At 38.4% G+C, this 17,012-nt stretch overlaps 1 protein-coding gene across 2 annotated transcripts in view; it reads left to right on the top strand.

Moving 5' to 3' along the window:
* Positions 1-17,012, top strand: part of cpne3 (copine III) — a 59,655-nt gene that overhangs the window by 22,848 nt on the left and 19,795 nt on the right. For both annotated transcript variants that reach the window (XM_084702529.1, XM_084702530.1), the window contains exons 2-7: positions 6,042-6,178; positions 7,415-7,594; positions 7,681-7,755; positions 7,925-7,996; positions 8,477-8,557; positions 8,999-9,088. In XM_084702529.1, coding sequence (XP_084558655.1) covers positions 6,047-6,178; positions 7,415-7,594; positions 7,681-7,755; positions 7,925-7,996; positions 8,477-8,557; positions 8,999-9,088 — 630 coding nt within the window. In that variant the 5' untranslated portion in view covers positions 6,042-6,046. The remainder of the gene's footprint in view (positions 1-6,041; positions 6,179-7,414; positions 7,595-7,680; positions 7,756-7,924; positions 7,997-8,476; positions 8,558-8,998; positions 9,089-17,012) is intronic.

Below are 17,012 nucleotides of genomic sequence, written 5' to 3'. Positions count from 1 at the left end.
CGTCCTTGTGAAATGGCGAAAGCGTCGATCGTTGCCAAGCAACACATTTAAGAGCCTATCCAAAGCGCACTTAGCTAGCATATCACCCTTAAAAACAAGTCATAGATTATTTTTTTTTAAGAAAGAAAATCAGTAAAATACATTTTACTGATAGAGAAATTGGAAAACTTCTAGAGTTGTTTACTCAGAATAGAAGCGTGCTCACAGGGAAATGTAGGCCTAACTAGAGAGGGTACAATTTCTGGGGAAATTGTAGGGTGTGCTTGCTTATGTTGGTTGCACATTGCATTTTACAACTGATATTTCTGTATATTTTATATAAAAATGCATAGACTACTTATTATTTATAAAAATTACATACATTTAAAAGCATATTTTTTCTGCTCATTTACAACTCAAAATACTAAGAGTGAAGAGTAGAATTAAATAGTTGTCTTCTCATTTCCCTTGCAAGAGGGAATGGTGATCAGCAACCTCATAGTTGGATCCAAACAAAAACATGTGGCAGACCGGTGTAAAAATTGACCTAATCTCTATGATTTAAACGTCAAGTTTTTCCCTTCTCGTGATATTTTCAGGCATTTAGCCTACTCATATTGCATTTATTCATTAATAAAGAACCTATTGAAAGACTTATGATTTAAGTAAGGGTAGTGCCGAACATGTGCCGCCGTTTGACTTCCTACTAGTACTGTAAACGGCTGTGGAGATGTTTTTGTTAGCTACTAGACTAGGCTACAGCGTTGCAGTGAGCTACACTGGTTTGAAACCACAGGTAATGATAATTTCACCCACAAGTCGTTTACTTGTAATCTAGTGTCATAATAAATCCTACGACGAAAATGTATTTGTGAGGAATGTTTATTTTGACGATTGAAAACAGATGCATCATAAATCGCTGTAGTATGTGTTGCCCGGGCAACAGAGGCTAATCATGCGCGCAGATGGCACTGGGGACGGGGGACCAGATTCCTAGCGACCCCGATCCGTCCCCCCACTCTCCCTACGTAACAAGCATCAGTTATAACTGCACAGCTGATTAGGCGATGTTAGCATGTGTAACGTTGGCCACCAAAAGTACTACAACACTTGAAAAGGTGTATTATGCTTATTTTAAAGTATTTTTGGAGCCGGCATTTGTGCTTTTAGGCTTGGCGTCTTCCTGGTTGTCATGGAGATGACGTTAGTAGGCCCGTTCTTTTGGCTGCTTAAAATTGTAATGTTTGGCTCGCTCCTTTTCATTCAGTGCTCGAATTACGTGGTAGCCAGAGGGAGCCGGGCTCCCATAAAGTGAGGACTGGCTCCCAAACAACGCGTAACAACTGCCTAAACAACACGTATGTTTAGGGACCGTCAACAAATTACACGTTTCAAAAGTCAATAGCTTCTCAACAACATGAAGTAGGAGTGTCAAAATAATGTTAAACTGTTGAAGATGTATACATTCATGCTGCACAGCTTTTATTTTGTTCATTTTAATCTCAAGTTATTAAAAATGTATTATTTATTCAAAGTAAACCTGTAAACGTCAATAGCTTTTTGGTCATGTGACCTATAATCCTCAAATTCATTTCAGTTTTCACTGACTATGCATACATGTTGCACAGCCTTTATTTTGTTCATTTTCACCTCACACTGTTTTAGAAGAATTTTTGAATATTTCAAACTTCAATAGCTATTTGGTCATTTGACTTGTATATTTCAAAGCCCTGTTTAACTGCTAAGAAAGTACATGTCCATTTGGAGGCTTATCTAATCACAATTTGTGTTAATGACAGTGACATATCCAAACTCTTCTACTACTAGGAAGTGGAGTCAGGTGTAAAACCCAAAGGCAAACTGTGCAGTCAAATATGCCTGGACTGGTAATCTGTCATACCGGGCAAATAACCGGCTGGCTGAGTCACCTTTTGGGCCGGTGTAAAATAAAAACGTAATAAAAAGAATAATAAATTGCCCATGGACCGGCCCCTGAACCAGGGACGGCATTGGTTCTTTCTATATGCTGACACTGGGATATCCCAATCACTTCTCTTAACAGGCTCCACCCCTCTCCCGCTGTTTCTTGTGTCAGATGCATTGGCTCAGAGTCTGACCGATTGCGGTGGGCCAGTCTGAGAAAAAATGCCAGGGCTATTTTGTCCCAGTCTAAAGCTACACACTACTGTAAAAGAATGTCACTATACCTGCATGTATCTGCAGTTTGCACACTTAAAACATGCAAAGCCATGTATGTGTTCAGGAGAAAACAATAGCCCATAATCACAACAAAAAAGCATAACCATCAAAGTACTGAGATTAGGAGAAGTCACTCGTGCAAAAAAAGAAAGATAATGTCGGTATGTGAGCTTCCCGAGAAGAGGTAAAATTGCCAGATCGATCCACAAAGGTGTGAGCAACTACAACTATCAGCAGCTCAGGAAGACTCCAAAAGACGAACTATATGGTGGTAATATCATCAGGTGTCTACAAAAGATGTTCTGAAAATTATTTCCTCTGAAGTGCAAAAAAGTATGAGACTCCATAATGATGCTGGAGCTGATGCTCACACAGAAAATTATGGAGTGCAGCGGCAATGTTTCTTTTGGTGGTCATATTCAACACCTGCAGGTGGACCCATTTGGAGTCCATATGTACATAGATGTAGGAATAAATATAATGGTAGAGCATCTTAAACAACCCACACCAGTTACTCTCCATCTTGACGCTACTGGTGGTGTTGTGTCAAAGATCCCAAATCAAAACAAAAGGGTTCTGTACTATGCCCTTGTACTGCTAGGTACGGGCAAAGATAAGCCACCTGTCCCCATCTCTGAGCTTATCACCAATGAACGTCCTATACCAACATTAACATATTGGTTGATGGACAGTCAGAAAGGTCTCCAGGTGCACATCGTGCAGAGTCTGACAGGTAGAGATAGACTACATCTGGGCTCTGATGGATAATGTGCTGCTGTCCTTTAACAGGGAGACTATATTTGCCTATCTTGAAAGAGCCCATATTGTCATAGAAATTCAGAAAATCCACAGTGACCTTTATAAGTTCACAGTTTTACACCTTTGCTCTGCCCACATTGTAAAAGCTGTCTCACAGGGATTTGGGAAAAGGATGCAAGACAAAGGACTGAAGGAGTATGTCACCTATTGCTTTGCAATTTCGTTGAACAGTACAAGCATGGATGAAGCTCTTCCTGTGTTCCAACACGTGTGTACTTTTCACTTCAATGGAGGATGGTGATCTCGTCAAACATGAAAAAACAATCTGAGCATATTGCATGCTAAATACATAAAAGTATAGAGCATGTGAATGAAGACTCAGAAGATCAGTTCCATGGTGAAATGAACAATCCTTGTTTTTATTGTATTATATGCAGGCAAAATCCCTATGGGGAAAAAGCCTCTGAGGTGGTGGTTTTACATGTTCAAAAATGTGCTTCAATTAATGTGAGATAGAAATGAAAACCTAAAGGCTGTGCAACCTGTATGCATAGTCAGTGAACACTCTGAAATGAACTTGAGAATTATAGGTCACATGACCAAAAAGCTATTGACGTTTGAAGGTTTATTTTGAGTAAAGAATACGTTTTTAATAACTTGAGATGAAAATGAACAAAATAAAGGCTGTGCAGCATGAATGCATACATCTTCAACAGTTTAACATTATTTTGACACTCCTAGTTCATGTTGTTGAGAAGCTATTGACTTTTGAAACGTGTAATTTGTTGACGATCCCTAAACATACGCGTTGTTTAGGCAGCCAAAAGCATTGGCTAAGCGGCCGGTCGTAGCGGTGCTAACACCGGTTAAAATAACACAATACTGGGCGTCAGCATATCTGTTGAATATCGAACTTCAAACCAACTTTACCACGGTCATTCACCAGCCTAAAATACAATCAAATCAGGTTTGTCCATGATTGCACCTTTAGCGTGCTCTGGGTAGCCTATATGTGCCCCACACTGCCCGCAATATGGTTAGGCTACATTGTTATCCCCAAAATAGTATTTCTTGGCCACAAATTTGTATTTCGTGGGAACGAATTAGTATTTCGTCGGAACGAATAAGTATTTCGTGGGAACGATTTAGTATTTCGTGCGAACGAATTAATATTTTGTGGGAACGATATAGTATTTCGTGGGAACGAATTACTATTTCGTGGGAACGATTTACTATTTCGTGGGAACGAATTACTATTTCGTGGGAACGATTTACTATTTCGTGGGAGCAATTTTTTTTTTTTTTCGGATGTCATGTCTGGGGCTCCGTAGTAGGCTACATCATATTCGACGTCGAACTATGAAAAATAAACCGTTGTTGGCAGAGTTTGCATTCAATGATTTTCGAGTCACCCCGTACTTTGTAAATGTACTTTAATGAAATGCTACCATACCACAGATTTCTTTGCCATTTTAACTAATAACGCCTACAAAGTAGGCTATGGCATAGTTTGTAGTTCTGCAGCCAATTGTGCTCATGCCGTGTGCAAAATACCAAACCAAAACAAAGCGCAGATTAATGAAAGGGAAAACAGTTACACCTTTTATTTTAATTATATATTTTTAGAGTTTGATTATTTGTCTTAAATAATATAATCTACAATTTCTGCTGAATATTTCGTTAATTTAGCAATGATGACACAAGCGGGAATCAGATCTACACTGCCATATGGCAGCTCAACTAAAAAGATCTTAGTCGACTGAGAGCATATCGACCAGAAAATCGACTAGTGGACAAAATGGGGACAGCCCTAGAATCATGTAAACTTCTTTATTGAGTAATCGCATAACCAATTACACATGTAAACGGAGTAATCGTATTATTGGCATAAACTGACAATTGCTACTAATCGGGTTTCTCATGGTCATGTAAATGCACTCAGTGAAATAGTAGACTACTGTCTCCGAAAGTAGATGTACTTCCTTAATAATATCAGCTCATATTGTACATTACATTTCACAACTGTGTTTCATATCACAAAGTAAAATGATTAAATAGTTATCACCCTGGCTTCTTTGCTGCTTTCAGCAGCTGCCTTGCAGTAAAGCTATAGTTAGCCTAGCTATCTTCCAGAAGTTAACGAGCTGCTAAAGTAATGTTCTTCTGCTACAGGTAGTCACGCGTGTTTTTGTGATGTTAGTGACATTAGTAACGTCAGTGACTGTGGCTATCAAGTTAGCCACTGTTGGCCTTCTCGCCGAAGGCTTGAGCACACCCAATAAAAGCTTTTTTATCACATTAAGGCACTTCAACCTACCTGCCTCGCTCTGGATAAGAGCGTCTGCTAAATCACTACAAAAAAAATATAACAAAAAGTCCCAGGACAAAATGATCAGCTAACATAATTTCACTTATCATATCATCAGCACATGGGAAAGTGTGAACCAGTACTAGTCAGGTGAAATCACTATTTTTCTGATTGAATTATAAGAGCAGACTGATTGCTGTAAAACAGAATCAGAATCTGAATGGGTGTTTATTCGCCATGAAAGTTTGCACAGACAAGGAATTTACTTTGGCAGGAGAGCCTACCTAGGCGCCATTTTCGGCGCTAACTAGAAAGGTTACAGCATAACATGAGGAGAGAGGAGGAGAGAAAAAGTTGTGAAATGCTTATTGTTTTCCAGTGTACCCTAGAAACGTGAAAAAATGATCTACAAATTCAGCAAACTTTGCGAAACACAAATCTTTGTCACTGCCACTTCTTTGTAATAGGCCTACTACATCATGTTGCATTTCACATGAAACCAGCCAGCATGTTTTTCTCCCTATTCTGACCTTTGAAAATCTGCATGGTCAAGGGGACAACAGTATAATAACAAACAGATATGAATAAATCTGTGTTAGTTTATGGTGCAATAATATGACAAAGAAGTATTTACCAAACAGCTGTAGTGCAATACATTGTAAACCCAGTTTACAGAAGTATACGATTTGGGACAGAACTTGTGTGTACTCTTGCCTCTTCCTGTCTATCTTCCTGTATATTCGCCAAGATTGTTATTTTGGTGTACTGATTTCAAATACATGCCTGCTTTTTCTAGATGACATGGCAGCCCAGTGTGTGACAAAGGTGGAGCTGACTGTATCTTGTGAGAATCTGCTGGACCGCGATGTCACCTCAAAGTCTGACCCTCTGTGTGTACTTCTAATGAACATCTCTGAGTCCCAGTGGTGTGAGGTCAGTAGTTTATACATACATCATCCATACCATCCTTAAAGGCTTAAAACAACCTCAAATCAGAACCAAATAGAACTTATATAGGTTAATACTGTCTTTCTTATTGGAATGTCCCAGAAACTATTTGACAGACTGGTTATGAGTACATTACAGCTCTCTTTTCATAAGATATATTTACTACAATCTGAAGGTTGCATTAAAATGTAGGCATTTTAAGATAAACATTTTCCAATTACAGTCATGGTCAAATGTATTGGCAGTGACATATATTTTGTGTTTCGCAGTTTGCTGCTGTAGTTTTTGTGTTGACTCCCATCGTTTCTGTATTATTGTGAAGAGTTATCAGAGGCATTTTAAATAAAATCTTCTTTATCACAAAATGCCCTAGGACAAAATGATCAGGTAGATCATTTCACTAATCATATCATCAGCACATGGGAAAGTGTGAACGAGTTGTAGTCAGGTGAAATCACCATCATTCTGATTGTATAATAAGTGCAAACTGAATGCTGTAAACGGAGGGACTCTGCCTATATTGATTGTTTTTGCCATTAAAAGTTTTCAAAACGTATGAAAAGCGTAGTGTTTTCCAGTATACCATAAAAACATGAAAAGATAATCTACAAATTCAGCAAACTTCGAAAAACACAAATGTATGTCACTGCCCATACTGGCCATGGCTGTACAATAACTTGGAAACTATCCTTTAATTTTCTAAATAATATCCCAACACAACACTTGGTACCAAGATAGCGGAATTAGGATCTTTAATGATAGTACATGGAGGTCACTCAATGTAATGTGCCGATTTGGACAGTGAGCGAGTGGCAGTATGGGGATGGACAGAGACCACTGAAGATCTGGAAAGGTCCTTAGGTAAAATTATAAGTTTTGTGGTTATAACTGGCCAAAATGGGTGTCAATCAACTGTCACAATTATTTAAGGTGTGGCTCATGAAAAAGCATATAAGTCTTACCTACAACCAAAACACAGATACGAAAGGCTAATGTGGTTAGCGTCAAGCCTTAAAAAAGGTATGGATTGAATTAGTTTTTGTCAGTGTTGCAGTGGATAATATCGTGTTAAGTCTGCTTTCTGCAAGAGGGTTAAAAATGCAAATTCATGTCTTTGTATTTAAGTTGTGGACACTTTTATGATATGCAAAATATATGTTTTTAAATACATATGTCTGCCACTTAATAGACACTAATCAATACACATATATGCCAATGCAGGTTGGGCGCACAGAGAAAATACAGAACTGCCTCGCGCCAAAGTTTGCAAAGAAGTTTGTGATTGACTACTACTTTGAACAAGTGCAGAAATTGAAGTTTGGAATCTATGACATTGATAATCAAACGATCGATCTAAGCGATGATGATTTCCTTGGAGAACTTGAGTGCACCTTGGGGCAGGTACTGATCTGGTTCCAAATAATTTTCCCCTTTAACGTCTGTGTACTTTCCACTGACGTTGTGTTTTTCTTCTCTACCCTTTTCAGGTTGTGTCAAACAGGAAACTGAGACGACCACTTGTGATGAAGAACAAAATAACTGCAGGAAAAGGAACTATTACAGTCAGTTTACCTATTCCTTAAAGTCACTGTCTTGTCTGTCTGATACAGTGCATTGTTGATTACAAATTATATAAACTAAAATAATCTAAATGACCAATGCATTTGTACATTCATTTTATGTTTGGTTTATGAGTAAATAAGTGACTTTGCCTTAATTTTCTTTATATAGATCAGTGCTGACGAAATAAAAGATAACCGAGTAGCACATTTTGAGGTGGAAGCCAGGAGACTGGACAACAAGGTACAAGCATATCTGGGGTCCCATTATCGCCCACCTAGCTCTCGACACTTGTCAGAAATGTAAAAAAATGACGATATAATACAAATTAAAAATGTTATATCACAGCATTGTACTTTAATATATAGATACACACATATTTTATAACATTCTGGTTTTAAAATCCAATTGGGATATGCCTAGAAAGTTTATTTTCCTAATTTTAGTAGTGAGCGAGGTGGCCCTATTATCGTCCGTCCAACCACTTTCCAGGGAGAAATTTCAAGTTTGACACTGCTCAAGGCAGATGCTACACATACGGTTTGAGAGCGTTTACATATTAAAATCTCTGTAATATAAGGTGTATACATATCGGTGAGTTACTGTCTTTTGTTGCTGCTGCATATCTTCAAGAAAATAAGGGAAGAAACAGCTATGGACGATAATGGGGTCTGGAATGTTGGACAGTTGGAATGGACGATAACTCAAATTGTTTTGTTCCAGGATTTCTTTGGGAAATCTGACCCATACCTTGAGTTCTTCAAGCAAACAGAAACTGGATGGCAGCTCGCACATAGAACAGAGGTGTTGTCCCAGTATCACAGTTTTGAGGCTTTCTTATCAAAGGTCTCAATAGGCCTATATTAAACTTAAACTATTTGTCAGTCTGCCCCAGGGCAGCTGTGCCTACAGTTGTAGCTTACAACCGCTGGTGTGAGTATGAATGGGTGAATGAGAGGCAAACATTGTAAAGCGCTTTGAGTGCCGATAAGGTAGAAAAGCGATATATAAATGAAGTCCATTCCATTTTCAAGAAAACCTGCCCTTGTTCATAAATGGTGTCTGTTCAGATTCCCTGTCATCTTATAGCTAGAATATCATTTTGCGCTTTTGCTAGTGTAACTGAGATTGACCAATCTGTTTAGCTAGGCTAAAGAAGATTTGTATCAAAGTAACTTCGCTCACAGTTACACTGTATTTCATGATCTGATTTGATGTGATTGAATTGATGGTCTTCTCATGAAGGTAGTAAAGAACAACCTGAACCCAACCTGGAGACCCTTCACAATCCCTGTGCAGTCACTTTGTGGAGGAGACATGGACAAAGCCATAAAGGTGTATAAACACACTCACTAACCTTAAACAATTTGCTGCTGTACATATCGTCTCGCATTTAGTAAACCTAGATATACTTATGGTCTCAACATTCATGGTGATTTGTTCATGAATGTCTCTCTCAAACGTGCATTTGGCCAGCTGAAACAGATCACTTAGATCTGCTAACTAGCAGATTATTGGAGAAAGATTGGCACCATCAATGTAATATTGCACTTTTCATTTCAGACAATGCTTAAAGCCACAGGAAACCCAAATCCACAAAATCGTTCCATGTAATTTAGGGTCTTTTGTACATAGGTCAATCCGAAATTCTAATATTGTCATTTTAGTTTCCTGACAGTGGGCTTGAATTGGGCTGGGTTATGCTAGGGTATTTATGACTAAAAAAATTCCGCGAACCAATCATGAAAAATTCCACATCAGTCAATTTCAAAAAAAAAAAAAAAAAATGAATACTAGAAAGGGTACAATTTCTGGGGAAATTCTGAGGTGTGCTTGTGACTGATGCAGATGGGTAGTTTTTTTACTTACATTTTACAACTAATATTTCTATATCATTTAAATAAGTATGCATACTTATTATTTATGAAGGTTGCCTCGATTAAAAAGCTTACATTTGTTGGTGCTCATTTACACTTCAAATTATTAACTAACTATGGCGCCGATAATGGCTGCCTCGGTAGGCACCTTCCTGTAGGCACCTCGGTAGGCACCTTTCTGCCAAAGTGAATTCCTTGTCTGTACAAACTTTCATGGCAAATAAAAACCCATTCTGATTCTGAGAGGGAAGTGTAGAGTGAAACAGTGTTCTCTTCTCATTTCCCTGAGATTCTTCTCATACCCTGCAAGAGCGGATGGCGATAAGCTATGTGGCAACCTCACATAGTTGAAACAGTTGCATGAAAACTAAAAAATTGAGCAATCCTGTGTAAAAATTGGCCTAACCTATATGACTTGAATTTCCCCTTACGTTTTCCCTTCTAGTGATATTTTTAAGCAATACTCAAACTGCATTCATTCATTAATAAAGAACCTCCTTTGAAACAAGATGATTCTAACAACGTTGTCACTGGCAGTATCTCAGCGGGAATCCCTATTCTAATATTACCATCTGCAAACTAAAAATATGCCTCAAAAAACGTAAATAAGCTTGAAATGTATTTTTGGAAAACTGGCTAGTATAACAAGTTTCTTGGAAGCGACAATAACAACATCCCTGGTCTGAAGACTAAGCACACAAGCTATCCGTGCAGTAAGTAGGGAAAAGCGCTTTCAACTTTGTCAGCTTCTCTAATGCTATCAGCATCTGTCAATCATGGTCCTTGATCCTGGTCCTTGGGCCTACTGTAGCGCTGCATCTCTCTAATAATCCCAGTAATCTGTGTGTGTGTACAAATTAGAATGGGTTTAGTTTCCCACGATAAAGTGGGCACTCTGCAAAGTTCATATTCTGCAATTGTCCTCTTTATAACCCAACAGAGTGCAGTGCCGCGATTGACGTTGTTTGGATAAGCATTTTGACATCAAATAATGAAATAATTATTTGCCAACATTTTGGCTTGCTTTTTTTCAGAATTTCACTCAGATCCATCCTCTGGTCTGCAGCAAGTCTTGAGCACTGGGCACTCTACAAAGTTAATATTTTGCAGGTGTCTTTTTTATAATCCAACGGAGTGCAGTAGTCTACAGCGATTGAACTAATGCGATTAAGAAAGGCATTCGCAATTAAATGAAACTAGGCATAGTAAGGAAAATAGGGAAATTCTGTTTCGTTATTTTGAAGCAAATTCGCTTTTACAACCAATATGGGAGTCTGAGCGGTGAGGGAGTCGGGCTAGTAATCAGAAGGTTGCCGGATCGATTCCCCGCCGTACCAAATGACGTTGTGTCCTTGGGCAAGGCACTTCACCCTACTTGCCTCGGGGGAATGTCCCTGTACTTACTATAAATCTCTCTGGATAAAAGCGTCTGCTAAATGACTAAACGTAAATGCAATATTCAGCTGCTTTCAAAGGGGCTGGCTAGCTAACAGAATGACAATATACAATATATATATATATATATATATAATTTCAGTATAGATCAGTGAATTTTGTTACATAAATGAATGTGTTTACTGATGTCAAATCTGCCTAAGAAGCCTACCGAGATTGAACTAATGCGATTAACAAAAGCATGTGCAATGAAATGAAACTAAGCGTAGTAAGGAAAAAAAGGGAAATTCAGTTTCGTTATTTAGAAGAAAATTCGCTTTTACAACCAATAATCAGTTGCTTTCAAAGGGGCTGGCTAGCGGACACAACGACAGTATAAAGTGTGTATATTAATGGTGGGCATAGATATTTTTTTTAATATAGATTAATCTCACTGTAATCTTGGAATAACTCTAGATTAATCTAGATTAAAATGGCTAATTTGAATTCCGCCGAACGCATTCAGAATATGTGTGCTACCCAAATAATGACTTAAAGTAAGTCTTTGAGAACGGGTTTCTCAAGCCAGGTGAGCAAGGAGATTAGTTAGCTTGGTTGATAGAGCTGTGCTGACGGGCTTGCCTCGGTTGCACTCAAAAACATAGTAGTTTGACAACCACTCTTCCCATGCGCAACACCAGTGCTTGGCCCGGCATCTTCAGCATTAGCTAAGGGATACTTTGCATTTAGGTGGTATTTGATACTGGAAGAAATCGTACAGTAAACTAATTCCGCATCGCACAAGGTGCAAACAACCATAGTCTCGTCAAGGTGTCCATTGGGAAGCTTCTTAAAAAAACATTTTCTCTGAAGCAAACCCGGCGGCTTCATAGCTGCATCCATGTTAGCACGTCACGTTTGATGTGGTAATTTCATACACAAAGCATACACACACAGAACCAATATAGTACATTTTGATCAACATAACAAGCAATTTATAACGTAGGAAACAGCAGACAGATGAAAGATCGCTTACATAATCCTTTGCAAGAATGTAGGCTACCACAGCATTGGCAATTTTACTAGAATGGATGTGGAGGTTGAAGAAATACTTCAGAGATGACAGAGAATTTGAATTGTGATCTGAGAAATATAGGTACCAAAACCACTGCCCGTGATGCAGTCAGTGATTAAGGTGGCCGTGATAAAATTGGTAGCACACACACAACGGAATTATAGATTCACAGTGCCCGTGAATGCCTTTGTTAATTGCATTAATTCAATCCTGTTACTGCACTCCGTTGGATTATAAAAAGCTGCAAAATATTAACTTAGCAGAGTGCCCAGTTCTCGAGGACCAGAGTGAAATATAAGTTTGGCAACTTATATTTTAGTTTATTTATGGAAACTTATATTTTATTTTATCTTATTGTATTTTTTATTTTAATTGTATTCCACTTAGTATTGCTAGTTTATGTATCCATGGTATAGTTAGACATATTTAAATTTAAGATTCCTAAATGTTAATTGTATGCACCTTGTTGCCAAAGCAAATTCCTTGTCTGTGCAAACTTTCATGGTGAATAAATCCCTTTCCGATTCTGAAGGAGCTGGGACGCAAAGAGAGCAAGCCAAACTGGCCTACTGAATTATTGGTGGCAAAGCAGACCACAAGTGTTTCTACCTTTTCTTATTATTGGTGGCCAAGCAGCGAAGCTGCAGAGCCACTTAAGTGTTTCTACCTTTTCTTATTGGTGGCCAAGCAGCAAAGCTGCGGAGCCATTTGTCATTCTACCTTTTCTTATTATTATGACACATCTTCTCCCTTTGGAGTCTATGGCAGCACCTAAAACCGTATATTAAAAAGTTGTGAAATTTGGCTCACTCTTTATTTCCCCTTTTTATTTTCACTAAGTTAAATGTCTCCCATTCGAGCACTTTAGTGGTCAAAAGTTGGACGTAACTTTTGAACGGTATGACCAATTTAAAAAAATGTGGTACTGTTGGATCAAAATGAGTTCAACACACCCTATGACGTCAATTTCCGGTTATATAGGTTTTCCGCCATTTTGAATTTTAAAGAAAAACTTTTTTTCACTTCTCCTCCTTCAATTTTTGTCAAATATTCCCAGAATTGGCACACATCATCGTCAGAGCAACCCTCACAAAAAAAAAAGGATTTTTGATTTTCTAAACTGTTTGTCCGGTACAGCCAATCAAATTCGGCAGCAAAGACAACAAACAGGAAGTTGGGTCATATCTCAGTAAATTCTTGTGAAATCAACACCAAACTTAGTATGATGACTCGGAATCCTCTTCTGAGGATGTCCAAACTATTTGGTGTCATGTGATCCTGCGTGGCCGCAGGAAGCCAAAATGTGTTTTGGCCAATAACTGTTGATTTGTTTGCCTTTATTCAGTGATTCCTTTGTCTCATGATATCGTGTGTGACACATGATAACTTGTGATAACAGCCGAATTGATGCGGCCGCCATTTTGAATTACTGGAAAAAACTGGAATTACTTTCTCTGCTACTCCTACAAAGTGTGTCCAATCTTCACCAAATTTGGCAGAGATTATCTTCTATCACGTTTTTATTTATTTTAGAAACCATTTGCCCGGTACAGCCAATCAAAATGTGCCGTTAAGCCAGCAAACCGGAAGTTGGGTCGTATCTCAGCAAATCTTTGATGGATTCACTCCAAACTTGCTGCGTGCTGATGAAGAAAGTGTTTTGTCCGTCTCTTCATAAACGGAGTGACTAAGTTTCAGTTGAGTTCTGGATTTTAATAAGTATTTATCAATCTGCAGATTGGGAGAGAAAACCAGACCTCTGACAATAAATGACAACACAACACCAGGCTTAGGTCTCAATCAAGTCTCTCTCCGCTCTGAAGGACAGAGGACCATCTTTTATAGGGCACAAGAATGTAAACATAGATAGTGACAGTCAGGCAGAAATGACATTACAACAGTCTCAGAGAAAGAGATTCACAGCTCCCAACACATAGTTGGAGCTCTCCTTGTTGTCATGACAAGGACCATTTAGCCAGTAATTTCTCCTGATCTCAAACATCTATTAACCCTGACACATAGACACAATCTACTCTTATTAATAGCAAGCTTACATGAGAACATACTAACTAGTATCCAATGACTAGTTCTCTTGATTAGTGAATAATGTAAGCACACAGGAAATCTAAATTTCTTCCACAGTGCTCTCGGACAGGGGTGCATCTCGTCACCTATTGGCGAAATTCGCCGTTTTTGATTCAAAATAGGTCATTTGTGTGTTCCGTGTAGATCTGCAATAAAAATATTTGTGTGGGGAGGGGTCCTCCAAGTAGGCCTATACTAGTCTGCGATAGCAAGCTGTCATGAATATTTTTTCAAGCTGGTTTGTCAACAATGTCAACATGACACGCACGCTTTTTATTTCGAGTCTTGGGGTCTGTAACTCCCAGAGCCCCAGACATGACATCCGAAATTCGTGGTCACAAAATGCTAATTATTGGCCAATTGCTATTTTGGGGCCTACCTTTTATTGCGGGCAGTTCAGTTATGTGTGGGGCACATAGGCTACCCAGCGCAAGCTAAAGGTGCAGTCATGGACAGAGATTATTTGATTGTATTGTATTTTAGGCTTGTGATTGACCGTGGTAAATTGGTTTGAAGTTCGATATTTAACAGACATTCGGACGCCCAGTAGGCTATTGTGTTATTTTAACCGCTACGACCGGCCGCTTAGCCAATGCTTTCGGCTGCCTAAACAATATGTATGTTTAGGGACCATCAACAAATTACACGTTTCAAAAGTCAATAGCTTCATTCATGCTGCAAAGCCTTTATTTTGTTAAGTTATTAAGTTATTAACATTCAATATATTCAAAATAAACCTTCAAACTTCAATAGCTTTTTGGTCATGTGGCCTATAATCCTTAAATTCATTTTAGTGTTCACTGACTATGCATATATATATATTATATATATATTAGTGCTGTCAAACGATTAAAATATTTAATCGCGATTAATCGCATTAATGTCATAGTTAACTCGCGATTAATCACAATTAATCGCACATTTTTATCTATTCTAAATGTCCCTGATTTCTTTTTGTCCCAATCTTTTTTCAAATTTTAATGCTCTTATCAACATAGAAAAGTGGTTCGGATTGCTTTGTGCAAATATTTTTTTTATTGAAAACAACATTGCAATCGCCTGGCTTTGACGAGGGGGCAGAGAATTCGCATCAGCTGTGTGCTTGGCCATCAAGTGGTATTTCAGACTGGACGTGCTGCGATGATAGCTCAGTTTACAACGACAAAACACACAGATCACTGGTCTTGTCAATAGAACCATTAGGCAACTTTTTAAAAGCAAACTTTCCATTCAGAATCTTATTGGCATCCATTTCGGCATCTCGCGCTCGTCATCCACTCAAAACGTAACGTTAGCCTACTACCAGAGAATGTCTAATATCCGTAAACGGGCTCTGCTACTACTCTTTAGCCAGCTCGCAAGCCAAACGAGTGTTTGGCGTGCCTGTTGTTTTGTTTCCGGTCTAGCTAGATCCGGTGTGGTGTTGTAGTTTTTCTAACGTCGGTAGTTGTTGCAACAGCATGTGAAAAAAACTACAAAGTTTGCTAGGCCAAAAAGAGCATTAATCGCGCGATAAAATAATTGACGCCGTTAATTTGGGTTTGCGTTAACACCGTTAATAACGCGTTAAACTGACAGCACTAATATATATATTTATCTTTTATCTTTCCCGAGGAGCATGCCCCGGTACCCGAAGGGGGTTCGGATCCTTGTCACCTTTTTCATCCCTGATAAGTTTGCACCCCTGTCGGAACTCTGTTCTGAGGATGTCTAAAACGTTTTCTGGGTCATTTGACTGCCACCTCATCGCTGCTTGCAGCTATATATTTTTCATAATTTTTTATAATTTTACGTTGAAATGCTTATCCAAACAACGTCAATCGCGGCACTGCTCTCTGTTGGATTATAAAGAGGACATATGCAGAATATGAACTCTGAAGACTGCCTGGTTCTTTCTGTGATCGTGGGAAACTAAACCCATTCTAATGTGTGTGTAATAGTGCTCGCTTTGAGAGTGGCATTTCAGCAGACGGCTCAAATTATATTATACGGCTTGACAAAGCAGATTTTTTGCGCCATTGCTGTTGCTATGAGAGATTGTTTGTCAATCAAAAAGTGATCAGCCATTATAGTGGCAAAAAAAGTGCTAGTTTTGAACTAGATTTTCTAATGGTTCTGGATGTGTGGATTCTTCATGAGACGCTAAACTTTAATATCATATATACATTTTTTCTATTTCAAACCAAGTTTCTTCTGACTTTAAATTTAACATGCTTATGATTTTATAACCCAAATTTGAATGTATTTCGACACATGGTCAAGTAACATGTTTAGATGTTTATACAGGCTGATGACTCTTTAGGGTTATACAGGTGACAGTGGTTATACAGTAGTGACATAGTATATAGTACAGTAGTAAAGCTGGGGCATGGATTAATAGTGAATTTAATTCAATATCCTGAACCTGTCTTGTGCAGAGAGCCTAACACAGCAAGTGAGTTAAGCATCTCAGCATGTGTTATCTTGTGCCTTCATATGAAGGGTGGTGTGAATAGAGGGTTGAAACATGCATACACAATTTTCTCTTCCTCCCATCCATGAAATTTTTTTTGTTGAAAATATAGTTTTTCATCATTCACCAATTAGAAGATTCAGTGAAGCACATTTCTTAACTAAAGTATTTTTCAATAAGAACATGAGATTAAAGGGGCAATTGACTGCAAAACCGATTTTACCTTGTCATAGTTGAATAACGACAGTTCGGTGGGTAAAATGAACATACCGTGAATATCAAAGTCCATTGACACCTCTTTCCTATTCAAATCTCAAAAAGAAAAAAGAAAAAACGGGCTGTAAAACGCTAGCTTTTCAACAAAGCTACCGGTCCTACGTAGGACCGGTGATCGCC

The sequence above is a fragment of the Hypomesus nipponensis genome, chromosome 8 (assembly GCF_054491055.1).
Source record: "Hypomesus nipponensis isolate SF chromosome 8, ASM5449105v1, whole genome shotgun sequence".
NCBI lineage: Eukaryota > Metazoa > Chordata > Actinopteri > Osmeriformes > Osmeridae > Hypomesus > Hypomesus nipponensis.
This window is presented reverse-complemented; position numbering and strand designations above follow the sequence as displayed.